Source organism: Heterocephalus glaber, unplaced genomic scaffold, assembly GCF_053883595.1.
Source record: "Heterocephalus glaber isolate CG9 unplaced genomic scaffold, H.glaber_assembly_v1.0 deba00001497, whole genome shotgun sequence".
NCBI classification, from domain to species: Eukaryota; Metazoa; Chordata; class Mammalia; order Rodentia; family Bathyergidae; genus Heterocephalus; species Heterocephalus glaber.
This window is the reverse complement of record NW_028258320.1, coordinates 17,470,261-17,496,408: the sequence shown is the minus strand read 5'-3', so window position 1 is coordinate 17,496,408 and position 26,148 is coordinate 17,470,261. Positions and strand designations below refer to the sequence as shown.

The window sequence follows — 26,148 nt, the reverse complement described above, 5'->3', positions numbered from 1 at the left end:
GTCTGAGCCTGGAATCTTTGCAGTAGAATGGGCCACGAGGTGACTGAGCAGAAATGTTTATTTTAAATGGCTCCTCGACTCTCCTGAGAAGCAGGATAGATGGCCAACAATAGACTATGGCCCCATTGAGAACTCAAGCTGCACCCCTTGGCCTCTGTTTCCCTAGCAGCAGCTGACTTCCCTCCCACTGTCCATAGCTGAACAGGAAGGTGCAGATCTTCATAGCTGGACTCCACAGAGGGTGGGGCCCAGAGTATCCCCAGAATCTGGCTCATCTATGCCGCAAGAGCCAGCAGACCTACTATAGATAAAGCCAGGGCATGCTGTACTTGTGGGGCTTCAGTTTTGTCATCTGCCAAATGGGAATGCTGCTGTCTCCCTGCCCACCCCCTGGGCTGGATGGACAGCTCTGGAGTGAGGGCCTTGTGGAAAAGGACAGGGCACAGTGACTCTGGCAGCCACATTTCTGTGGAAAAGCAGAACCTTTCCACACGGGCCTCCAAGATGCTCCTGTGTACTGTGCTGTGCTTCTCTCCTCTCAGTCACTTCCTTCCCCTGCAAGGGCCACCTCCCCACAGGTATGTCTACCTCCAGCCAGTGTGGGCGTCTGGCCTCCCAAACTCTGGGCCTCTCTCTGCCACAGCACTCCCAGGCTGAGGAGGTCACCAGGGCCTCCCAGGAAGCCACTACACTGGGGCCAGACTGACATGGGACTGGGGAGTGGGTCTGACCTGTTGTCCTGCTGACTTTCCTCTAGCAGAACCACAGTCGGAGCCCAGTGGAGAAGGTGGATGGGTGTTACTGGCCAGCCGGACCCAGCAGCTCGGTAGAAGGCCCTGTCTGTCTTGGGGGTTGGGAAGAGGCTTCTGGACCCCCAGAGACCCCCCCCCAGGTCATATTTCTGGTCCAGCTACCCAAGAAAACCCCCTCTACACCCTCCAGGTAGTAATCAGACTTGTGGGTCCCTGTGGCCCAAGCTGAATAATGGGAACTAGTGGAGAGACAGGTTCTAGGCCAGCTCTGAGTGATGGATATAGTTCTTCCTGATGGAGACTTGAATCGTCTTACTGCGACTTGGACACTCTGGTCCTGCTTTTACTTCCTGGAGCCACACAGAACAAGTGAGAGCACCGAGCACTGTGTCCCTCTCCTGGCTTCTTCCTTACCCTAACATCCCGGGTCTCCAGGGAGAGGCACACCAGGCCCATCTCATTGTCAGCCCACTTTGATTCGTACCCCGACAATTTCCCTCCAGAATAGAAGCCAGCTTTTCCTGTCTTACATGTGTGCCATTGAGTTTTGGGACCTAAATTCAGAACTTTACATTTCATGTCCACTTGCAAGTCCTTATCTTGGTTTTAATCCTGCATTCTAGGCAAGATGTTCAAATAAATCTTGAATCCATTGCAGATGTGGTGGCTCCTAGGTGCAGATTTGATAAGCATACCTCTTATATTCCCTATTAGTAACCCTGAGACTACTATCAAGACTTAAATGAAACTCCCTTTGTCAGCTGGAGCTCCAGCATCGTCCCCATGGGTCTCTATCAGTCCACAGGGTTTCAGGATAAATCTTGTCAGCATCCTGCTGAATCACTATCATTCATCTTACTTCTCTCTCAGATGCTCCAAAAGATGAATTTTGGCAAGTTTAGCCTGATTTGTTTCTAGGGAGCACTTACACAGATTCCTAGTAAGCACTCCTTTTTTTTTCCCCAATGCTGGGGATTGCATTCTGCCACTGAGCTATATTTTCAGCCCTGAAAACATTTTTGTTTTTATTAAAAAAGACATGCTTACAAGTATTATAAAACAATTCTGAGTACCACAAAGGAGAGAATGAGCATCTTGGAAATCTCACACTTAGTATAACCCATGTGGCCAATCCCTACGGTTTTTGTTTTGTTTTGTTGAGACCGGGTCTCACCAGTTTAGGCTGGTCTTGAACTTCCAATGTACCCCAGGCTGGCCTCAAACTCATGGCAATCCTTCTGTCTCAGCTTCCTGAGAGGTAGGATTATAGGCGTGTGCCACCACACCTGGCCTCTATGTGTTTTTGATGTTTTGCGTCACCTCCCCTTGGCCCCAAGACTTCAGTGGGGATGAACAGCTTCTTACTCCACTGATGCCCCAGGGAGCCAGGGCCCAGGGATCTCCCTGCTTTGCCTTCTCTGATGCCACAAACAGGAATAACTCCCAATTGCAGGATCAGAGTATTCCTCAATCAGTTGGGGGGGGGGCTGTACACCTCTCCTATGGGACAAATCACTGCTGCTTTCTGCATTTTTCCATCCCCAGGGGATGGAACCCCCAACTGCCCACAGCTAAAACTAGTTCACTGATAGGCCTATTTTTGCTTTTCTCCCCCTCCTTAACTCCCTCCCCTCACTAACGCACTTCTGCTTCCCTGCATTGCTTCCTAAATCCAAGTCCTTGTCTTAGGAGGAGGGTTCAGAAGCAGGGGAGTCCAAATGAACACGTCACTATCTCTTCACACCTATATATCTCCAATAGTAAGGCTATAGAACTTTGCATAAAGGGCATCATGGTACATGTGTTCTAAAACCTGCTTTTTTGTTACTAACATAATACATTCATAATGCGAACTCATAACAGTCTGTTAACTGCGGGCAGTGAACACATTTTCCCATCAATAAAATTCTGGTGTTGTATGAAAGGAGAGAAGGTTAGCACCCTCCTTGACAAAGATGGCAGAGGCCCTCAGGCCTGACAAATAAGCATACAGTTCAGGCACTGTCACTTTCTTAGAAGCATCTAAACACCATGTGAGCCTGGAGTTGTTGTCCTCTAAGTATTCACTATGTGTTCTTCAGTTTCCTCTAGAATTTTAATAGAGGTCAATATAAATCTTTTTCTTATTCTGGTTTTTTTTTTGAGACATGGTCTCACCATGCAGTTGAGGCTGGCCTTGAGCTCATGATGTAGCCCAGGCAAGCCTTGAACTCCTCAAAGAGATCCTCTTATCCTCCTGCCTCAGCCTCCTGAGTGCTCAGACTATAGCCCAGCCCAATGTAATTCTTTTTAGACAATTAAAAATTTTTTAGCCAGGTGTGGTGGGGTACATTTGTAATTCCAGCTACTCAGGAAGCTGAGGCAGGAGGATCACAAATTAGAGACCAGCCTGGGTAACTTAGGCAGAACCTATCTCAAAATAAAATTTTTAAAAGGTCGGGTCGTGAGGGTACAACTCAGTGGTAGAGCACTTGCCTAGCATGGTCAAAGCCCTGGGTTTGATCCTCAATAAAGAACCCCCTGCTCTTTGAAAAACAGGATATTTGGCCAGCTCCAGTTTTCTAGAACTTCCTTCATTCTGCATAAATTCCTCTAAGGCGATGATTATGTCTGTGAATGCTCCAGATCCCTGGATGTCAGATGTTGGGGCCTTGAGGGGTGAGTTCATTAGAGGTGGCCTGGAGCCTCTTGCTAGCACTGTGTGTATTGGGTTTCAATTTCCTCCTTATGCTCTTTACCTCCCAATTTCAAGTAAAATTGCCTGTGTTCTGTTCTGCCTGCCTTCAAGCCCCAAGCTGTGAGCAGACTCTTTCTTGTTGTTATTACTCCGAAGGCTCTTTGCTCTGTCTTTGCCAATCTCCCCAGCTTCTGATCACCAGGGCCCCAGCACTTTGCTATTCTTACAGATCCTGCCAATCTTCCAGCTGCATACTGGATCACGAATGCCTCCTTGTCTCTCTTGTTGTCTGTGCTTTCAAACCCTTGCTCACGGGAAAGCTACAAGTGCAGCCTCCATAACATCTCCTTTTCATTCTTGACAGCATCTGCAATAACTTATTGGAATTTCAGGGTTTTATTGCCTCTCATAACGGCCTCCTCTTACGGCATGAATTTGTCCAACACAGCTTTTCTCACTTTAGGCCCCATACACCTCGTGAAGCCAGTTGAATGCAAGCTTCTCCATTCAACAGATAGATAACGTGGCACAGAAAGGTTTATGCACAAGCTCAGAAACACCCAGCAAACCTGCGGACCAGTTCTCAGTCTTCCAGTTTCTTAGCCTTTTTACATACAGTTCCCTTGCAGGCTTCGAGAGAGATCCGAGGCCCATCTGGTTAGGCTGGAGCACACAGCCTGTGCCTTGGGTTCTGGAAAGTAGGGCCATCCTGCCTTCCTTTTGCCCAGGGAGAGAATCCTCTCTGCCCGGAGGTTGTCTCCTCTAGAATTCCAGCTCCCCTGCTGCCCCCACCCCACCAGCAGCTAAGTCAGTGTCAGTTCCTGCTCAGGGGTAAGTGACCATGTGCACGCGTGTGCCTGTGTACACACACACACACACACACACACACACACACAACATGGACACCCCCAAGTCTGACTCTCTCACACACATACACTAGGGACACAGAGGACCCTAGGGCGTCTCCCCCTGTCTGTTCTGTCTCTGTCACACACAGGGAGTGCCACAGTTTCTGGTTCTTGCCAGCCACGGTCCATCCGGCCCCCACCCCAACCCCTCTCCTCCCCCTTGGCCCCAGTCAGTCCCCAGTCAGTATCCTGGCCACCTTCCACCTTGGCCGGGGTCACTCACCCTCCATTCTGCCCGCTCCTGCCCGCTCCGTGACAGTCTCCGATGGAGGGAGGCTGCAGGCACCCTCGGGTGGGCCGGGGTGCCCAACCTTGCGCCCCTGGCAATGAGCTCCGCGGGTCGGGCCCGGCGGAGGCGGGCAGGGGGCGCTCGCAGGCCCCAGCCCCTGACCCTCCGGCTCTCTGAGGCTGGGGCTCGAGCTGGAGCACTGCGCCGCTGCCTGCCGGACTCTGTCACCCGCCCGCAGCCCCACGCCTGGCTCCGTGGCCAAGGGAAGGAGGGGGCTCGAGCGGCGCTGTCACCATGGCACCCAACACACCTGTGCCAGCCGAGCGAGGGCGCCCCGGCCCGCTCCCCCCTGAACTCGCTCGGTATGGACCCAGCTCCCCTCCAAAGTACAGACACGCCCCGCCGCCCGCTGCAGCCCCAGCGGCCACGCCCAGAAACTCCCTCTCCGGGGCCCTACAGCCCAGCCTCGGCCCTCACTCTTTACCCGGGCTCCTAGTCTGGTGTCCGGCATGCTGGGCCCTCTGGGAAGAGAAGGAGAGGTAACACACAGGAGGGTTAGGGGAGTCCCATGGGCTCTGAGAGCCCCCAGGAGAGTGGGAAAGGATGTCTGGCAGGTGACTACCGGCTTTGGAATTAGCCAGCCCCGACAATCCCCAGATGTGCACCCTTGAGCGATTTCTTACCTGCACCAGTCTCCTCTCCCTTTCTGCATGTGTAAAATGGTTTTGAGGGAGAAAAGGTGGCATTGTCAAAGTTTCTGTCCAGAACATAGTAGATGCTCAATTAATGGTCCCCTGAGCTGGACTGGCAAAACAACTGTCCTGCCATCTCCTGGTCAGACACCCACCAGACAACATCCTAGATTTTTGCCCTGTGAATAACGATCTCAGCTTCCAGGCAAGAAAGTGAATGAGCCATTCCTTCCTTTACCTGGGGCCAGAGATTTTTTCCCTTTTGAAAATCACTAGCAGGGCTGAGATTCTCATGCAGACGGATTGAATCTCACTTGATCCAATGGAATCCACCCAGTCAAGTTGTCTCCAGCACTGGTGGACAGAGCCTGGCAGCAGTGTTTTTGTGAAACTCCCCAGGTGATGCTAGCACTTGGACAAGGCAGGGAATGACTGGTGAAGCCCTTCTTGGCCTCCTCCTTTTGCAAGGGTCCTGGCCTCATAGAGCTCATGGCCACCTGTGGGAGACATGAATGAGAGAGCAAGCGTGTGAATGGTCACCTTACCCGTGGGCCACTCACCTCACTGTCCCCAGTGATCTTTCCAAAGCCAATGTCCTCCTGCCTCTTCCGGCTGTCATTCCTCTTCGGGCTTCCATGTGCCACCTCCACATGCCCCATGCCTCTCGTTACCAGTCCTGTTCCTTGCATCACCTCTACTCCTGCTCCTCCCTCTGTCACCAGACATGTTCCTTGCTGAGCAGTGCACGGTCCCCTTCCTGTGCATGTGCTGTGCCCCCTGCCCAGGTCCTCCTGTCCACCCCTCTCACCTGCCCATCCCTGCCCCCTGTCCTAACCTCTGCTCTCTGCTCCTGGATCCCTAGAACGGCTTTAGCCCAGTGGTTCCCAAACTTCGCTGCACTTTAGAAAAACCAGGGAGATTTTTTTTTTAACCCAGGTCTTCCCCATGCTCAGGTCACACCCCCATACAAATTAAATCAAAAAGTTTGGGACTGGATCAGCAGTGTGTAAGCACCCCTAGGGGCTTCCCAGTGTGCAGCAGAGTTTGAGAAACACTGTCTGTGATATTCCAGCAATATTTCTGTACCAGTGGCTGCTTCCAGAGCTGGTCTATGACCCTCTCTCTTGGTGTTAGTCTCTTCAGGCTGCTATAACAAAATATCATTAGGCTGGGTGGTGTAAGGGTAGAAAGGTATTTTTTGCCACACTCCAGAAGCTGTGTAGTCCAAGATACAGATTTCAGGCTGTTTGGTTTCTGCTGCAGGCCCTTTTCCTGGCTTGCAGATGCTATCTTCCTCCTGTATGCAGCCATGGCCTTTCCTGGGTGTGCGGGCCCGAGAGAGTGAGCTCTCTGGTGTCTTTATAAAGACACTACTCCTAGGGGATCAGGACCCAACCCTTAAGATCTTGTTTAAGTGTTTCCTGTGGGTCCCATCCTCAAATACAGTTACATGGGAGTGGTTAGGACTTCAACAAGACAAGTTTGCAGGCACACAAGCATTCAGTCCACAGCGGCCTTCAAGAGTGGAGACCCTATCTCATTCACTGCAATGTGACTGCTATGGTTTCATCTAAAATGTTCCCCAAAAAGCTCATGTGTTCAGAGCTAGGGCTTTTTGGAAGACTGGATCAGGGGGCCGCTATACTCAGATAGACTCATCCATTGATGAGTTCGGGGCTGAATGTGCTGTTAGGAGGTGGGTGGGCCAGGTTGGAGAAGTGGGTCACTGGGGGTGTGACCTGGAGGAGTATACTCTTGTCCCTAGGCCCCTCCTCTCCCTCTGACTTTCTTCCTGTCACTGTCTCTGCTTCCAGCCTCTGTAAGTTGCGCAGCTTTCCTCTGCCTTGCCCTTCTCCCATGATGTTTCTGTCTTGGCACCAACCAACCATGGACTGAAACCATGAGCCAAAATAAAGCCTTCCTCCTTGAGTTGTGTATGTCAGGTATTTTGACAGCCCCATCCTAGCATCTTTTCTGGACGCAAGTCCTTGCCAGATGTTGACGCAACCCACAGGCCTGCACTAGCCTCACACAGCCACTTCTCTGTAAGCAGAGTTGGAGATGTGTTCTGAGATGTACGGGAGAGTTGGGAACCAGGAAGCACCCCTCCCTCTCCTAAACCAGCCTCTAAAGAAAATTTCCTTCAAAATGTTTAAAAATGCTTATTACGAGCTCTTCCCAAGGATGTGAGTAACTGCCGTTATCTGCATTTATAAGTGACAAGGTCTCTAATGGCTTATTCCCATAGTCACAGAGCAGCAGCCACAGCAGCCTTGGAAAAGAGGCCAGATATGCCAAGTGAGCTCCCAAACACGGAGACACGGAAAGAACCCAGCACAGGGAGCCAGGAAACCCGAGCATTTGTCTAGGCCACTGACTGCACATATTTGGGTGAGTCACCTACTTGCTCTTGGAACATTCTAGAACATTCTGAAACACTTCCTCCCCAACTCAGTGTTTCCATCGATAAAGTGGGAGAAGTTTGGGCCAGAAGAGCTTTTGTATCTGTCAGTTTACCTTGTCCTCTGGAGAGTCCAGGTGTATAGAATCTTTCTGACCAAGAACTTGAGACACCTCAAGAAGTCCAATTCTCTGTCTAGGCAGAGATAGTGAAAGCTTTGGAGTTGGGCAATAGGTCAAGGAGGACTCGGGCCACCTGTCAGGATAAACATCTCTAGGGATGGTGGCAGAGCCACCGGGGATAAGGTGGCAGCTCTCTGGGAGGTCTAGGGCAGCCCAGAGGCCTCCTCCAGTTTAGGGGGAGCCTTCTGTAAGCCATTGCCTGGGCTCTGCACACTGATTCTAAGAAACTTGGACTTTGGTCAAAAGACCTAGGTTTGAAAGCCAGTTACCTTCCAACCTGGCCTCCTCTGCTCAAGTCTGACCTAGGCCAGGTACTCCACCTTCTCCACACCTGTCTCTTCTATGCAATGGATACACAAAAAGCAGCCACCTCCCCTGTGGCAGTGGGGATTAAATGAGACAGTAAGCAGAGAGTACTTCTCCTAGTCACAGATGCACAGTGAGCTGCTAATATTTATTTATTTATTTATTTGCTGCTAGTATTTATTTTTCAGTTAGCTGCTTTTCACCTCTTCTCCTTTTTTTGCACCTCTGGTTCTTTCCCTTCTCTTCAAGCTTTGGGGAACTCTAGCCCTTTTTCTTTTTCTTTTTCTTTTTTTTTGGTACCAGGGATCAAACTCTGGTCCTTGTGCTTGCACAGCAGGCAGTGAAACCATGGAGGTAACTCCCTGGCCCTCTAGCCCTTTTCCTAACAGACACAGAGCAGCTAATAAAATTGGTCTCTGGGATGGTAACACTCAAAAGCCACCATCCTGGAGGAATCCGTTGTAGAAAATATTATCCTAAACCTAGAAAACAGTCCATTGGGCTGGGGATTTAGCTCAGTGGTTCCGCTGCCTGCCTTGCAAGCGGAAGGACCTGAGTTCAATCCCTGGCACCAAAAAAAAGAGTCCAGCTCATACCTGCATGCAAGAAGCACAGCTCAACAACCCTGCCTGTGACATTGGGGTCACAACGGGTACAGTGACAGTGTACATCGTAATATTGTTCATCACTGTTAATTAAGGGCACAGACTCTGTGAAGTTACATGTCAACTTGAGGGTCTGTGTTCAGTAGAAAAGTCCAAAGTTGTTGCCTGCTAGGACATTTACACCCAAGAATCACAGGCAGATCTTGTTAAAGGACAAATTCTGGGGAGAAACCTAGATTCTAATGTTTTGGGGGGTGCTGGGGATAGAACCCAGGACCTCCCACATGCTGAATGTGTGCTTAGCACTGAGCAGCCACCCCCCCCCCCCAGCCCCAGACTCTACATTTCTATCGTACTCCCAGTGCTGTGATTCTGGTCATCTGAGAATCACACTTGAATAGCAAGGGCCTAGTGTAGCTGCAATCTCAACTTTGTTTTAGGAATCCCCTTCTAAATCCTGACAGGGGCTGAAATAAGATCACAGGAAAAGGACAATGCTTGTTCAAAAACAGGGATTTCATAATGGCAGGATTACAGGCAGCAAGGCCAGAGCATGGTGTGGGAAGACAGCTTATCCTTCCTCAGGCCACACACACTGGCTGGCTCCTGGAGCCCAGCTTAGGAAAAGCCCCAGCCACAATCACATGGCTTGTGAGGGCCTGGGAAGCCCAAAGTGAGGATGATCCCTACTGGTTTTCAGTCCTATGGAAGCAAACTCTCCTGGTATAAAGCATGGGTATTTAATGTGGGACCTGAACTTGAGCTGGGAGCAGCCCTATCAGACAGCAGTTCTCTAAAGCAGGGGCCCTCAAACACTAGGTGCGTCATTATCAACTGTTCAAGCCTTTAGTCGTACACAGTGTCCCTACTATGTGCCAGGCCTTGCTCAGGAGCTGGGGGCACAGGCGGGACCAAGACAGATTTTAGTGGCAGGGAACAGATAAAATACATACAGAGTATATTAGATGGTGAGCACTATGGAGAGAAAATAAAGCAGGTTAAGGGTGATAAAGAGGCTGGGCCTGCAATGGAGAGGTGCAGTAGGGTGGTTAGAGAAGGCCTTCATTTGAGCAAAGACTTGAAGGAAATAAAGGAATTGGTCCTGGGAATATGGGGGTGGCAAATACAAAAGCCCTGAGGCATGAGTGCTCCTGGGGTGTTGAGGAAAGGGCTGGGAGCAGTAAGACCAGTGAATCAACAGGGATAGATGATACCAGGCCTGGAACAACATGGTGAGGCCTCTGCTTTGCTCTGAAGAGAATGGAGAACCATTCAGAACTAGAAATAGATAGAACTAGAAGTAGATGGAGTAGGGTCTAGGAGGGTCCTCTGCATGCTGCGTGGAGGGTTACTAACAGAGACTTTTTTTTTCTGGTACTGGGAGCGATCTCAGTACCTTGTGCTTGCAAGGCAGGCACGGTGCCACTGAACTAAATCCCTGGCCTAACAGAGACTCTTTAAGGTGTAGAGGTGAGTACTACTTCCAGAGCCTGGTTCCCTGGGAATCCACCCCAGCTGACTGGCCCCTTGTAAATAGCCCAGAGAAGCAGGATCACCCCTGCGTAACTCCAGGGCACCTATTCTCACAGCTGTCCTTGCAGATGGTGCCAGTGGGGCCTGCACTGTGAATGACCCCCCAGAGTCGTGCACCAGGGCAGTCACACAAAGACTAATTTAGGTGCTACTTGCTACAGGAAAGAAGGTGCCAGGTGCCCTTTCTGGTGTGAATCTGGCTGCACACAGGTGGAGCTGCGCTGGGCTCCAGCCAATGCCTGAGTACCTCCTCCCCTTCCCCTCCCCCCTCCTCTCCTCCTCCTCCTCCTCTGCCTGTCCTTGGAGCCCAAGACAGAGCAGTCATACACCCCTGAACTGTGAGGATGGGAGGAGCAGAGCACTGTCAGTCTCCTGTTCCCCGTGGGACTAGATGTCCTGCCAGCCTCCAGATGTGGTCCAGAGGTGTGTAGGGGACAGCTCTACTTGACCTGAGAGGCAAGCTGGATGCCAAAGGCTTTGCCTACCATGCAGCAGGTGAAAGTAGCTATGAGAGAAGCTCTCAGGCGTGTGAAATCGGCATAACGTGGTGTTGCCATTACCTCCACTGTGTGCTACTGGCATTTGGTGTTGGCATTCGGCATAGACAATCTTGGCACTCTTCATTTGTTTCTTTCTTCTTTTTCTGATATTGGGGATTCAGCCCAGGATCTTTCCACTGAGCAACATCCCTAGCTCCCCCCTTTTTTTGTTTGGTACCAGGGATCAAACTCAGGACCTTGCTCTTGCCAGGCAGGCGCTGGAACCACTGAGCTAAATCCCCGGCCCCTCTTTTTATTTTTTGAGACAGGGTCTTGCTAAGTCAGTAATTGCCCAGGCAGGGCTCCAACTTCCCATCTTCCTGCCTAAGCCTCTGAGAGTGTTGGGATGACAGGTGTGTGCTACCATATCTGGCTTTGACACCCATTTTACAAATGAGGAAAGTAGAAGCTCAGAGAGACCTTTCCCAGGAACATGGAGAAGGAATGTGTCCACAGGAGAAAGTGACAGGTCACTTCTCCCATCCAAGCCATCTCCTGCGAGGCCTTGGCTTCACAATAAAGGCCCTGGACTTGCAGCAGCAAAGCCACTCAGTCTGAACAAGACCCGGCCCTGCTCCTTCTTGGCCCTCGCTAACCCCCCAGCCTGTCTCCTTATCCATTCAGGGGGCGTCAGGAGGGGCACTGCTGAGTGTGACAAACACAGGAGCACCTGCCCAGCACCTGTGGCTTTGTCCCTTCCTCAGGGTTGGGCCCAGCCCCCAGACACTACTCAGAGCATGGTATGGCTGCTCATGGGCCCAAAAGCTTTCCCACCGAACATCCTTGCACTTCACTCTTCCCCTGAGCCCACCCTTCTGGCCTTGGCCTCTCTCCCAGGGCCCTGCTGAGGCCTTCTAGGGTGGCTGCCAACTGACTTTGCCAAGAGGTGTACCCCACTCCCCTGGGTGGCTTTTTCAAAGGGACAGACACCTTTCAGGTAAAGACTAGCTTCAGAGCAGGGCTTTGGGGTCCAACATAGTATCTAGGGGAAAGTCACAATCAAAATGTAGCCCCACACATCTCACTGTCTACATTAACTCTCTTATTCCACCCTCTTCTTCCATGTAATCATACTTTCCAGGAAACTTGCCCGGGAGGTAAAAATGGCAAATAACTTACTGTTCATTCCAGAGATTTTCTGAGCCATTCAAAGGAATGTCAGACTGGTATTTTTTCTGATATCGGGAATCAAACTCATGACCTTGTGCTTTCGAGGCAGGCACAGTGTCACTGAGCTAAATCCCCAGCTGTTCAATTCTTTTTTTTTTTTGTACCAGGGACTGAATTTGGGACCTTGAGCTTTTGAGGCAGGCAGCAGGACCACTGACCTAAATTCCTGGCCATTTAATTCTTAATAGCTCCAAAGGTTTATACCCCTATGTCCCTGCACTTTACAATTTTTTAAAATATATTTTGAGACGGGATCTCAGTCTGTCACTGAATTACCCAGGCTGGGTTTGAACTTCCAATCCTCCTGCCTCAGCTTCCCAGAGTGCTGAGATTATAGGCCTGTGCTACCAAGCCCAAGGAAAATGATCTTTCCCCACCCCCAATCCAGGCTTCCCTGCATGAAAACCCTACTGAAATCCCATGGCCTCTCAGCCTAACAATGGTGGCAAACCTATGGCATGCATGCTGGCAGTGGGCTGTTTGTATCTCTGAAAGCTCTAAAAGGTTCACTATCACTGGCCTAGGAGGAACTGTGCTGGTTCTCCCTACAGCAGGAAGGGTCTGACCAATAGGTAGACCTGCTAATGTCCTGTGAGCCGACACTGGACAGAAACTCTGCAGGTAAGAGCCCTCTCTGCCCTTTGGAGTAAGAGAGGACTCATCCACAGGGGAAAGTTACAAGTGAAAGTATGGTCCTCAAAATCTGCAAAGCTGTGATCCTCAGGGAACTCCAAGTGCAGCCCCTTCATTTTACAGATGGGAAATAGAATCTGGAGAGGGATCACAAAACTAGCTAGGAATGTTACAGAGAAGTGAATAAATTTATCTGTAACATGCAGAGACACTGCCTGTTACCCACTAGTCCTCTATGCACCTGTGAAATAAAAATCATTGAGTGTCTGGTCTACAATTCAAATCACACTCAAGTTGGACACTCAGATTTAAAAAAACAAAACCTTGCTTAACCTTGAAGCCAAAACCATGCTGATTCTGATTCTGAGTTTCTGACTGTAGATTTGTGTTGAGTCTGAGAATCTGCATTTCTTTCTCTTTTTTTTTTTTTCGGTACTGGGGATCGAACTCAGAACCTTATGCTTGTGAGGCAAGTGCAGTGCCACTGAGCTAAGAATCTGCATTTCTGACCAGCTCCCTGCTGGTACTGATGCTGCCTGTCCAGAGACTGCTCTTTGAGAGCCATGGGCCCAAGGAATGAATTACCAAGAGTGACATGGTTGGCACCAATAGGGGCAACTGAGAATCTCGGGTCTCTCATCCTCCCCAGGGTGACACCTGGTGGTTCTGCAGTGGCCCAGCGGCAGGCCATGCTTTGATCTGCTTGGCTGCAGCCTTGTCCACCTGTGACTATTCTGAGTATCACCCCATCCTGGTTTCCTTTACCTGTGATTTCCACAGGAGGGTCAACCCTCTTTGCAGGGGTGCTGGTGCCAGCCGGGCTCCGGGAGGTCTGTGTGTGAAGAATGAATCCAACACCAACCAAGCAGATGAAACCAATGCATTCTTTATTTGCAGGCTGAAGCTAAGGGGCTCACTCACACTGTGAGCCTGGATTTGGGGGCTTCTCTGCCTGCCCAGGCTTCCCCAAAGAGGCAAGGGCAATCTGCCCAAGCAGAGGAGAAAACAACTTCCAACAGCAACCCTTTCAGGGGACCTGGGGTGAAACCCAGGATGCAGGTAGCTTGTGTGAACCAGAGAGGCAGATCTGAAGGGCCTCAAATGCCCAGTCCCTATAACCTAGTGACTTCAGTCACTCCCTTCACAGGGAGTGTCACACAGAGTCTACAAAGATGGAAGAGGCCAACGTATCTCAGGTTGGGTTAGGAGGAGGCTGAGGATAGACTCAGATGCCTGGAGGCAGCAGGGAGAACTAAGAGCCTTCGCCTTCCACTCCAAGGACATCCCAGGTCACACCTAGGTCCTTACTTCTCAAAGTAGGAAGTACTTGTGGGGATCAGCTGGGGGCCTTGCTAAGATGCAGGTTCTGACTCAAGAGGCTGGGGCGAGGCCTGAGATGCTGTATTTCTAACAGGCTCCTCATGATGATGCAGTTGCTTGTCCACTGACCATGCTTCCCTTTGCAAGGCTGCAGCCATACGATGGCTTCAAGCATCCCCCAAAAGCAGGCTCTTCCTCAATAAGAAAAATCCCGCTCCTAGTACAGACAGAGTGAGACCAGCCCAGCCTGGGCTGCACTCGAGGGTCTCATTGCCCTGGGTGTCCATGGCTGAGTCCAGCATCCCTGAAGATCCTGCCTGACCGCCTCACTCTGGAGACCCTTTCTCCAGAGTTTGGCCAACCAGCCCTTGGAGGGAACAAGATCTCACTTGGGACCCTGAATACTGAGTGACAAGGACTAATCAGTGTCCAACCTGGCAGCCCCTTGCCAAGAGACAGGAGACCAGGGAGGGAAAGGGAAGCGGGGGGTGCTGAGATGGGGCTCCTGCTCTGAGCTCTGGACAGCCTAAACCCAGGAGCGGTGAAGTGGCCCCATTCTGCCCAAGTCCTATGGTCTCGGAGGCCTCCCCAGGCCCAGACAGCCATACAGACCAGGTGGGGCCTGGGGCGCTGAGTTGCTCACTCCACAGATGAGATGTGAGAGGTAGATACCAGGGATTCAAAGGGCAGGTTTTACCAGAAAGCAAGAACCCCAGGACTCTTCTGGGAGGGGACCAGCCATCCCTGCCTGCCTGGTACAGTCCCAATTTTAGCACTAGAAGTCTGACATCCCGTGAAATCCCCCAGTTCCAGGCAAAACAGAATGGTTGGTCACCCTACTGCCCGGCCACACCCTAGACTCAGGGTGGGGGCCTTGAAATAGCTAGGTCATCAGGGACTTCAGTGGTGGCCTTGGAGCTGGCAGGTTACAAATCCGGTGGTCCACAGTGTCTTCTGTCCCCAAAGGCCCATGACAAGGCTGCCAGCCTTCGGCTACACAGAGACCATGGCGAGGGTAGCCATCTAATTACTTTGGACTGGTGCCACAGGCCCAAATGGCTTTGTTCTCTCTGAGGCAGCCTCCTGTGGCTCAGGGGTTGATGAGCAGGCACAGCTGGCCACTCCCTGGGGAGGGCTGAGCACTCAGAGGCTCCCACGGTTCTCTTCACCATGAGGACAGATGGAGCAGCCCTGGTTTTCTCCCTGGGTCCCGGCTCCTTTACAGACATCCTTGCCCTACTATGCAGAGCTACCCTCTCCACACATGCCCAGGACTTCTGGTGCAGGCCCCTGACAGCCCCCAGACCCATATTGCTGGGGGTGAGGTCCCGGGAAGGGTCTCCTTCAGTTCAGTTCTCAGGAAGCAATAAATAGATGGGGATTGTCTTCTTCTCCTCCTAGGGCAGTGACTGGCTCTGAGCACTAGAAACAAGGCCTCGAACCCACAGGGCCCAGAAAATGCTCAGCAGTGCTCTTCTAAGAGCTCAGAAGGTGCCTGATGATTTGGAGGTAAAACCTCCAAGGAGCCCAAAGAAGGAAAGGCTCTGGGCTGCCACCTCTCTTCCCAAGTGACAAGGCTCAGAGTCTGTAAAGAGCCAGCACGGCCTCACCTCTGATCTCGGGGTGGTCCAGGGCCCACTACGGCTCTAAGCTAGCTGCCCTGGGCCAGCGGCAATACCCTCCCCCACACGATGTCTGGCCTATCCCCCACTTCCCTAAGCTTAGACTCCCATGGGCCCTGGGTGTCAGGCCGGTGGCCTCTGGCCCTTGCTGGGTGGGCACAAAGAGGACGGCCTAAGGTGGAGGGGCTCGTGCACCCTCTGGGGATGTGACCAGGTCAAACTTGATGAGTGGCGGGGCGATGACACGCACCTCGGCGCTCAGTGGGTTGAGGCGGAGATTGACAGTGCGCAGGGCTGGCATGGTGGCCAGCTTCTCCACAGGCACATCTGCTGGGGAGAGAGGGGACAGGTGAGAGAGGCAGAGAGCACGGGCAGAGGGGCGGTGAACAGAAGACCTGGAGTACCAGTGAGCAGGGGCAGCCCTCTAGGGCCCAGGGCCCAGGGCTCAGCTCCTGGTGCCCAGCCCCAGGGGTGCAGTTTGAGGCCCCCAGGGTACTACAGCCACCGGGAGGAAGACATTCTTCAAAATAAGAACCAGCTGGGCATGGAAGTGCAGACTTATAATCCGAGAATTCAGGGGGTTGAGGCCTCCTGATCACTGCAAGTTCTAAGCCATCCTGGACTACATAGTGAGACCCTGTCTCAAAAAAAGTACCCATTTTTCAGAAGCTAAACAAGATTTCCATATAAGCCTGCAATTTCTTTTTCTTTTTTGGGGGGGTGTACTGGGGATCGAACTCAGTTCTTTGCGTTTGCATAGCAGTAAGCCTGCAATTTCACACCTAGGTAGAATGAATGATTTAGATCCTCAAGAACAGCTACAGCGTGCTCTGAGAAGCACTAATCACAATAACTGGAAGTCTGTCACCAGAGGAATGGATAAACAAAACATGGTTTATCCATGCCATGGAATAAGAGTCAGCCATAAGAAGGAGGGAGAGTCACTTTGCTTCAACATGGATGAACCCTGAAAACAATGAAAGAAGGCCCAGAAGGACAAGTGCTGTATGTTCCTCTTGTAAGGGATCTGAAGAGTCGAGTTCGTGGAGACAGAAAGTACAACAGAGGTTCCTGGGGGTGGGGAAGAGGAGATGGGAGTTATTGCTTAATAGCTACAGTTCAGCTGGGGTGACAGGAACATTCTGGAAATGGATGATGGTGATGGTTTCACAGCACTGTGAATGTGATTAATGCTGCTGAACTATTTGCTTAAAAAGGGTTAAAATGGCAAATTTTGTTATAGTGTCACATTTTATTTATTTTGAGGCAGGCCCTATGTTCAGGTTGGTCTTGAACTCACTATGTAGCCCAGGCTGGCCTTGAACTCACATCAATCCTCCTACCTCAGCCTTCCAAGTGCCAGGATTACAGATGTGTGCCACCATGCCCAGCTTTTAGTGTCACAATTTAAAAAATAATGTGCTAAGCCAAACTCCATTGAATCGTATACTTTAAATGAGTTGAATTTCATGGTATGTGATATACATGCTATATACTGTTACATTATAATCACCTAATATATTACATATCTCAGTATCACTGTTAAAAAAGAATGTTCTGTCCATGAAGTTAAGAATATCCTGGCCAAGAGAGAAGGGGCTGAAGATGGGCCGTATGGGAATTCTTACTGATCATGGACACACCATTCTCTAGTCCAGGGGTGGCAAACCTATGGCACACATCCCACAGCAGGCTGTTTATTATCACTGAAAGCTCTAAAAGGTTCGTCATCACTACTCTCGTCTATGGTGGCCCTGAGGAGTCGCCAAAGGAGGAGACCTGACTGTCTTGGCTCCATCTAAGGACAATCGGTTAAAATCTCACCTTACCAGGACTCTCGATATTGTGTCCCTCCCATCATTGCCTGTTAAGAGCTCTCTGCGAAGTCCCAGGCCATGTTGTGTGGGTCCTCACCCAGAGATTCAGTTCTCTGAAGTCAGAGCAAACTGATCTCCTGCTAAGCTCTGATTTCCAACTAATGTGTGGATTGTGGAAGTCAAGTTTCAAATTGTCATCCACTCAATATATATAAGGATATTAGGGCATTTCTTAAAACTCAGCCCAAGCCCCACATGGTAACAGATATAAAGTAATGACCTAACTAATCCAAGGCCCAATACACTGAGGTATAAATGAGGGGACAGCATCACATAACACAGACCCCAAGGAATAGGAAGACCTAAGCTGAAGGCCCAGCATTACCACCTACTTGTGTTACTTCCTTGTACCTCAGTTTCCCAATCTGGAAAACAGACAACCCTCTTTTTGTGTCTGTCGTGAGATTGGAAGGACGTGTGCCCAGCTGAAAGACTGCACAGGTGGCCTGTTTTAGGGACTTCACACTGGAAGCCACGTTAAATCCATCTTATTGTCAATTTTTTTTTTTTTGTACTGGGGATCGAACTCAGGACCTTTCGCTTGCGAAGCAGCTGGAGGCACCACTGAGGTAAATCCCCAACCCTCTTATTTGTCAATTTTGATGACCACTTGATTAATGTGGTGCTCAGTTTGTCTACTGTATAATTACTGTTTTCTCCCTAGCAATTAACAAGAGGTCTGTGGAGGCACATTTTAAAAGCATGCAAATATCCCACTGCTGCTCCCCTTTCACTCTGATTTAGCACCCAGAGAAGAGTCTTGCATGATCTGATCTTTTGGATGCTGATTTTCCAACATTAGCAGTCCCTATGTAAGCTAAAGCCTTCCCTCCTCTCCCATTTATTTATTTATCATCACTATGGACTCCTGTGTTTCTAGTGACTTAACAGGCATTATTGCATTTAATTAATTTAGTGCCCAGATTTAGCCAGTGGAGGCCTCTTCAACCTGGCTTCTTTATTTTTTAACAGCAGTGCCTGGATCAGAACCCAAGGCCTTGTGCATGCCAGGTAAGTGCTGTACCATGAGCTACATCCCCAGCCCTTCCCGTATCTTTTGTCATGCTCTCAGCATTTGGGGGATGCACTTTCTTACTTTCTAGTAAGAGTCATCATGAGCCTTCCCTGCCCTAGCCCTTGGGATCAGCATTAGAAGTGCTGGTTCCTCTCAGTGGGCAAGAGTATCAGGGCCAACGACTGGCACGGGACTGCTGACTCACCCAGTCTACGGGCCCTGTGCACATCTGATCTGCTGCTTTTGACTGCTGCCCACCACACCACGCCATGTACCCACCCCTCTCTGTCTCTCTACTCTGCCAGTGATGGACACCCAGGTAGACTCGTCTATCCTTTGTTTTGTTTTGTTTTTGGTACCAGGGATCGAACTCAGAACCTTGCGCTTGCGAGGCAGGTGGCAGAACCACTGAGCTAAATCCCCGGCCCGACTCGTCTATCCTTAAGGGCGGCTGTGAGAAGGTCTTTGGATGTGCCCAGGGGTATATCAAAGTGTGTGCGTGTGTGTGTGTGTGTGTGTGTGTGTGTGTGTGTGTGTAATGCATCTAACTGCTCTAAGAACTTCCTCCACATGTAGGGAGGGCTCTAGTTACCCTAACCCTCCAAAGGCTTTCAACAGGCTGCCAGGCCCTGCTGCCCCAGCAGCAGGTTGACAGACCCCACACTGGGACCTTCCACAAGCTCTTTGCTTCCCTCCCTTCCCCTGCCTGTGTCCTGTGGGAAAGGTGGGCAGTGCCTGGGGCTCTGTGACCCTCCAAAACAGGTGGCTTTCTATCCTCTGGACAGACCCACACAGCTGAATATCCTGGAGACAGACACCTTCCTCCCCTGGGCTTGGTAGCTGGGATATGGTGACTCCCTGGCTCCACCAGGAGAGGGAGAAGGGAGGCCACAGCTTGGACAGCTCCTCACAGTATTCAGTTTACAAAGCACTTCCACAGCTGCGGGAATGCAGAAGCACATGGGCTCCTCAGTCCACTATGGAGACAGGGAAACTGAGGCTAGGAAAGACAGCTTCATGGCACATAGTTAATAGGAAGCAGATTTGGGCCCAAGAATGCTACCATCTGATTTCTAGTACGCTCTACAACCTCCATCCTGGCAGGGCCAAGGAGCTCCCCGGGGCCTATCCTCCCCAAGGCTCTGGTGCCAGCGTGTTCCCAGCAAAGGGAGACTTTTCAAGGAGCCTGGCCTCAGGAGCTCTGTGCTGAGTTGTTTTGTTGTTATAGTGTGTGGGAATGTGCGTGTGTGTGTGGTCCTGGACAGGGTCTTGCTAAGTCACTAAGTTGCCCAGGCTGAGCTAGAACTTGAGATCTTTCTGCCTCAGGCTTCCAGAGGACTTGGATTATAGGCATGCACCACTGTGTCCAGCTTGATAACGGTTTTTAGAATGACATGTGTTGAGTGCTCGCTGACTTATGCTCTTTATGTTAATTAAGTTATTTAACCCACACAATAATTGAATTGAGTACTATTATTATTTCCATCTTATAGTAAGATGAAGCACACAGTGGTTAAGTAACTTGCCCAAGAGCACACAGCCAGGAAGTGGCAGAGGCAAGATATGAAAGAAGGGAGATAAAAAAAGGTCTGTTTTCAGGGCATCCTGGGATGCAACAAGAGTGTCTGCCTTCCACTTCTGGTAATGCTCATGGCTCCCTGGGCCACCCAGCTAGAAGCAACCTCCTCCACAGCCCAGGGACACCATCTCTGACAGAAGCCAGGGGCTCAGGGAAGCTCACAGGATTTCGGGATCCATAAGGTTCTCATTGCATCTGCTTGCTGACTGCCCTGGAAGGAAGAGTTTCTTGCAGATCTTCAGGGTTTCCTGCAGAATCTTCTGTACCTCTTTGTTCTTTCTGCTCTGGGTCCCATACAAATCAAATCTGTCCCTTCTGTCCATGGCACTTCTGAAACCTGGAGCCCAGCCAACACCATCACTGTCTTCAGGCAGGTGGGGACTGGGGCCATTAAGACGCATGAGCTCATTTCTGGAGCCAGAAAGGTAAGGCTGCCTTTTCCAGTGTCTGGGTTGCCTCCGGTGAGAGCTCTGAACTTGGCCTTTCTCACCCCACTTGCAGGGAGGACATGAGAAGTCAACAGGACACCTTTGTGCAGCAGGCCAGCCCCATGCTGCGGGGACACACACTCAGCAAGGCTGGGCCATTGCTCCGTCACTAATCCGAGCTGTACAGAGATCACCAGCCCAACTCCCCAGAGACAAGCTCGGAGATAGTATGGAGAGGGAGGAGGGTTTGGGTTAAGGCTCCCTAAGACCCTCACAGCTCAGAGTGCCAGGCTGCCTCTGCTGGGAGCTGAGAGACCCAACTGGACAGTTCCTAGTCTTCCCCAGGGTCTTCAGAGATCACTAGAGACCCTGGAAGTAGAAGGACTATCAAAGCACAGCAGGAAGAAGCAACTTCCAGCCTCTGGGTGGCTTTCATCAGAGAGAAACAATGCTAATTTGTTGGACTCTTTACTTTCCCACACAGCACAGCCAGCAGTTCAAGATGGGGGACAGACACCATCCTCTTTGCTCCTGTCCACCCCAGCATCAGAAAACCTCCTTGCACTTGGCTCTTAAGAGGTAAAGTCATTTCATGGGTACCTACCTCCATGGACACAGAAGGAAATCAAGTTAGCACCTTGTCTAAATGGGCCCAGTGAAGCAGGCTGCTTCTGGGAACTGATACTTGAGTTCCTGCTCTAGTGGTTCCTCAGAACAACCCACTTGGCAGATAAGGAAACAGCCTCTGATTCTTGACAAACAAGGCCACCAGGCCAGTGCATGGCACAAACAGGGCAGTCCCTGATCCTAAAGCCCATGTGCTTTATCCCACAAGTCAGAAGGGTAAGGGCAGGGCCAGGACCAGTCTCTGTGCTCTGGCCCTCAGCCCCTGGAAGGTAAGGCTGGACCCTGGGCTGAGGACCTCCTAATCTCATCTGTCAAGACATCCCAACTTCAAAGATGGGGGCCCAAACTGGCTAAGCCACTCTTCTACCCTTCACCCACTGGGGACTAGTGCCCCGCCTCAGTTTCTCCAAGGAGGGTTGAAGTGGGGAGTTGCTAAGGACCTTCCTATACTTGACTCCATGTTGCCTCCATCTCTCACCAGGGAGGCTTGCAGCATGCACAGCAGCTGGCAGAGTGTGGGAGGCAGACTTTCTCCTCCTGGCTGCTGTCACAGGCTTGCTGGGCATAGCACAAAGGCCAGCTGCAGTACAGCCGTGGAGCAAATCCCTGGGACTCCAGGCCTCGGGAGCAGTGCTGCCCAACTCTCGGACTCTTCCTCCATGTCTACCACTGAGCTGGCCTCTTGGGGGTCTGCGGGATCCTCTGAGCCTCTTGCTAAAGGCAAGCTTTCAAGGGACACACAGGGACTCCCTGCATCTTTTCCCTGATTTCACTGCTGAACTCATTTGGGCAGCTCAGAGGTAGGAGCGATGGGACCATCAGACCATGTCAAAGCTGGCAGAATCAACAAACCAGAGCAGTCGAACTACCAAGTGACAAGTGCAAGAAGCCAGGTAGGAGTTCCCAGATAAAGCTTAGATTATTTATGCTCACAAAATCCTGACAATGGGAAGAGATGGCTGCAGAGTGGAGAGGAGGCTAGGAAATGATCTGCAACTGTGGATGGGGGAACCAGAGCTGGGAGGAACGAACAAGCTCCAGGCCACAGAGATGTGGGCCTGAACCCTGGTGCAGCTGGAGAGGAAAGGAAGCTTGGTTTTTCCTACACCCTTTGGGTCTCGCCCTCATGCCCAACCACCTTGTACTGCTGCTCCTCGAATCCAGTTCCAAGACCACCTCCTGTCACGCCCCCTGATCCCCTCTAAACTCATCACACTTTACACCACACTTGTATCATGCGGCACACTTGGAAACCTGCAGATGTTTGTTTACTCCTATGAAGGTGATGCCTAGGATAGCTCCCACAACGGGCTCAATGCCTGTATTCGGATAAATGCCTATCTTACCTCGAAAATGAGACCCTAAGTTCCTCCAGGCAGGAGACCATGGGGGCCGAGCACAGGTGGACTCATCATCAATGTTGCTTAATCAACTCTGGGACCAAAGCTACATTCCAGAATCAGAACCCATCTCCAGCCTGACCTACTCTGTGCCCATGCGCCAAACAGGGCCAGTCTTCAGTGGACCAAAGGTATGACAGGACACTGGCCCATACCCCTAGGAATCCAATTTAGAGGTTGAGAAGATATTGATTAGCACAACTATAATCACCAAGCCCCATCATCTGGAACTAGTCAGTGTGAATGTGTTGGCACCTGGCCTTCTCAACTTTCTAGTGCTCCCAGGTGGCTCTTTAGATACCTAACCATCATGTGCCTGTCTTCGTGACATGTCTATGGCTCCATCGCGGGGTGGATGGATCTAGCACTTTGGCTACTTGCTCGTTGTTGCTGGACATTCCGGTTGTTTCCAACTTTCCACTATTCCAGAAGGTGAAAGGCTGGGAGTCTGGCTTCTTCTGTCTCTTTCAGGCTATGACTGTAGAATGTATTCTTTTATGAAGCCAAAGTAAGATCCCCTTAACTTTCCATGGTCCTCAAGTGCATGGGGGCTATTGGGAGTGGGGAGGAGTGACAGGCAAAGCCTCATGGCCTGGGTGAGGACAAAAGGCAAAGACTCTGTGGTCTGTGGGAGGGAAGAAGGATCTCAACCATCATGAACACCACCCCCTGTCCGACCCTCCTCCCAGTGCAGACAGTCTTCCTGTACTACTGATGCCCACAGAATCAGGGCAGGCAATGTTTTGCTTATTTTTTTTGTTTTGGTACTGGGGATCGAACTTGAGACCTTGTGCTTTCGAGGCAGGCGGCGGAACCACTGAGCTAAATCCCCAGGCCCTAGGGAAGGCAATATTTACTAACCATTATTTCCCAGGGTCAGCCTGACTTCCTCTTATTGGTCATTAGCATTTTTGTCTGGGAAACTTGTTTCTTGTCAGTGGGACCAACTGAGAGGCAAGATGGTAAACATGGTCGCTCTGGAACCCTGTTCTTCATTCCTGTGACCCCCGAGGTCCAAAAGGTCCTCCTCCCCACCTGGGCCCAGGGAAGTGGCAAGGAGGGTGAAGTCGCAGGAGAGAACAGCAGCCTCCATCATGACAGAAGCATCCTGAGATTTCAGGCCAGCCGGGAGCCAGGCTGGCCTCACACCTCAGCCTCAATCAAGGCAGCTCTTGCTGCTTAGAGACCAGAACAACTAAGATCAAGGATGTCATGTGGAGATGAAATTCACACCCCACTCAGAATGCCACAGGAGACAAGCAGGTAAACTGGTAACCTGGCAGCGACAGGGAATCGTGCCTGGCACTTCTGGGCCATGTTCCTATTCCTTAGGCCACACTTAGAGCCGGGAGGGAGCCAGGCAGAAGAGAGTGACTAAGTCTCCCCCACCTCCACAAGGACCCAGGCTGAGTATCATGACCAGGATGGAGCAAGAAGCCAACAGAAATAGAATAGCCCCAGCCTTCAGGGAGCACATGGCCAGCCCTTAACATTCCTGCAAGCTAAGTGCCCGCCCCAGGGCAGGTGGGAGGGATGAGTTGACCTTGACTGGTCCACATCTTGAGACACCAAGGCCAGAACACAGGCCCCAGTGCAAGCCCTACCATTTAAAGCAACTGCAGGCAAGGCCTGAGCCTCTCTGAATCTGTTTCTCTTCTTGATGATGGCCTTTCTTCCTCATGATCTGTGGCTGAGGCCACAGCGGACATCAACAGGACCATTAAGGTGCTTTCCAAGGAGCGTGGGGTTTCCAAGGTATGGAGACTGTGGCAGTAAGCCCTGTAGAGAGGATGGGAAACTCCAGTGTTTAAGAATCTCCAAAGAACCTTGTGACATTCTTTTTCTTCCCTTACAGGATGAGCTGCAGGGGAAGAAAAACAAAGGAGAAAAGCTCTGGGTTCCTTTCCCTCTCCTGGGTCCAGGCTGGATGGCAAAGATGGGCTAATGGGCACGGAGTGGGGCACCTGCCACAGCCTTTCCTTCCAGACTCCTATGCCTGGATTTGACACACAAAGCCCAATCATAACAATTCTCTTCAGAAATGACAGTCTTCTGGGCTGCTCAGGAGACGGCCGAGTGAGGAACTCAAATTGCCTGGCCCACGCCTGGCAGTTACCTCTTCCCTCTTCAGCACCCTCCTCCCCCCTCTGCAGCTCTGCTCTCCCTCTGAGGTCTGTGCCCTCCCAGGCTCTTGCTAGATGCCCTCAGAAAAAAATGACAATTTTCCTGTCACCTCTCAAGTGCCTGCCATTCTCTCCCAGGTGGCCAGTAGTGTGGGCGTCTAACTAGAGAGTTAGAGCTGCCTAATCCGCTGTTGCTGCACAAGGCCTGGACGGTGGAGGGCAGAAGGAACAGCCTCCCTTCAGGGTCTCCCCTGAGTAGGATTGGGGTACAGATGGCCCCTTCCTAAATCCTTTTCCATGCTTGGAGATTAAGGTTGCTGATTCCAACTGTACAAGTCTCTCTGCTCATTGTCAGAGAAATAAGACCTCCCTTCCAGCTAGAGAAGTAAGAAAAGGGTCCAGTATAACCACTCGTTCGCCAGCGGGGATGAGTTAGGGCATTCCCCCCTGGACAGTGGGCCCTCCGGACCCAGGCTCCGGAGACAAAATGAGATGGAAGTGAGGCTGAGAGGAGTGATACAGACCCCAATAATGCTAAGTAGGAAGCAGCCAGGGAGCCAAGGGGCAAGGAAGTGGGGAGGGTCCAGCCAGCGCAACAACCCACTCCCTAAGAACCAGCCTCATCTGAAGTGTTTGTCCATTTTCAATTTTTTTTTTTTTTTTAAGTACCGGGAATTGAACTCCTTGCACTTGCGAGGCAGGCGGTGGAACCACTGAGCTAAATCCCAGGCCCCATTTTCAATTTTTAAGTTGTAAATGACTCTACACCATGGCTGATTTTAAGCAACAGCCTTTAGGTCCTCCCACACACACTGCCTGGGCCAGGTGGTGTAGCCCATCCAGACCAGACATCTCGCTTCCCAGTAAAAGGGACCAAAGCTCTCCATGTACACTGGGATTCTTTGGCATAAACCTGTACTTGGAAGACTGGCCCATTGTTTTGCTCTATGTTCTTGGCTTTGGCTGTCTTTGATTTACTGATAAAGTTACTTCTAAAAATGCTAGGTGATGTACTCTAATAAAATGGAAAACACAGAAGAAATGGACAGATTCCTAGATACATATGAATTGCCAAAGTTAAATGAAGAAGATAGAGAAATTCTAAACACTCCAATTATAATGAGTGAAAATGTAATAAAAAATTTACCAACAAAGAAAAGCCCAGGTCCTGATGGCTTCACTGCTAAATTATACAAGACATTTAAAGAAGAGCTATCACCATTACTCTTTAAACTCATCAAGAAATTGAAAGGAAAGCAATACTTCCAAATTCATTCCTGGAAGCAAGTGTTACTTTGATCCCAAAACCAGGGAAAGACCCAACCCAAAAAAAGAACTACAGGCCAATCTCCCTAATGAACACAGATGCAAAAATCCTCAGCAAGATACTGGCAAACAGAATACAGAGAGTCATCAAGAAAATCAAACACCCTGACCAAGTTGGATTTATCCCAGGGATGCAAAGATGGTTCAACATTCGTAAATCAATAAATGTAATACACTATATTAACAGAGTCAAGGACAAAAACC

General features: G+C 50.7%; 1 protein-coding gene and 1 non-coding gene across 13 annotated transcripts in view; one reads left to right on the top strand and one right to left on the bottom strand.

Moving 5' to 3' along the window:
• The first annotated feature begins 2,663 nt into the window (after positions 1-2,663).
• LOC147825577 (U6atac minor spliceosomal RNA) lies at positions 2,664-2,791 on the top strand. Its single transcript, XR_015440611.1, has one exon. It is a non-coding gene; the product is annotated as a U6atac minor spliceosomal RNA (small nuclear RNA).
• Positions 2,792-13,497: 10,706 nt separating this feature from the next.
• Positions 13,498-26,148, bottom strand: part of Lrrc20 (leucine rich repeat containing 20) — a 72,586-nt gene continuing 59,935 nt past the window's right edge. For 9 of the 12 annotated variants that reach the window (XM_004846201.3, XM_021259546.2, XM_087184743.1 and 6 more), the window contains one exon: positions 13,498-15,899. In XM_004846201.3, coding sequence (XP_004846258.1) covers positions 15,742-15,899 — 158 coding nt within the window. In that variant the 3' untranslated portion in view covers positions 13,498-15,741. Of the gene's footprint in view, positions 15,900-16,755; positions 24,275-26,148 lie in introns of those variants that run through there. The other 3 variants (XM_004846204.3, XM_087184744.1, XM_021259550.2) reach the window with 2 other exon arrangements.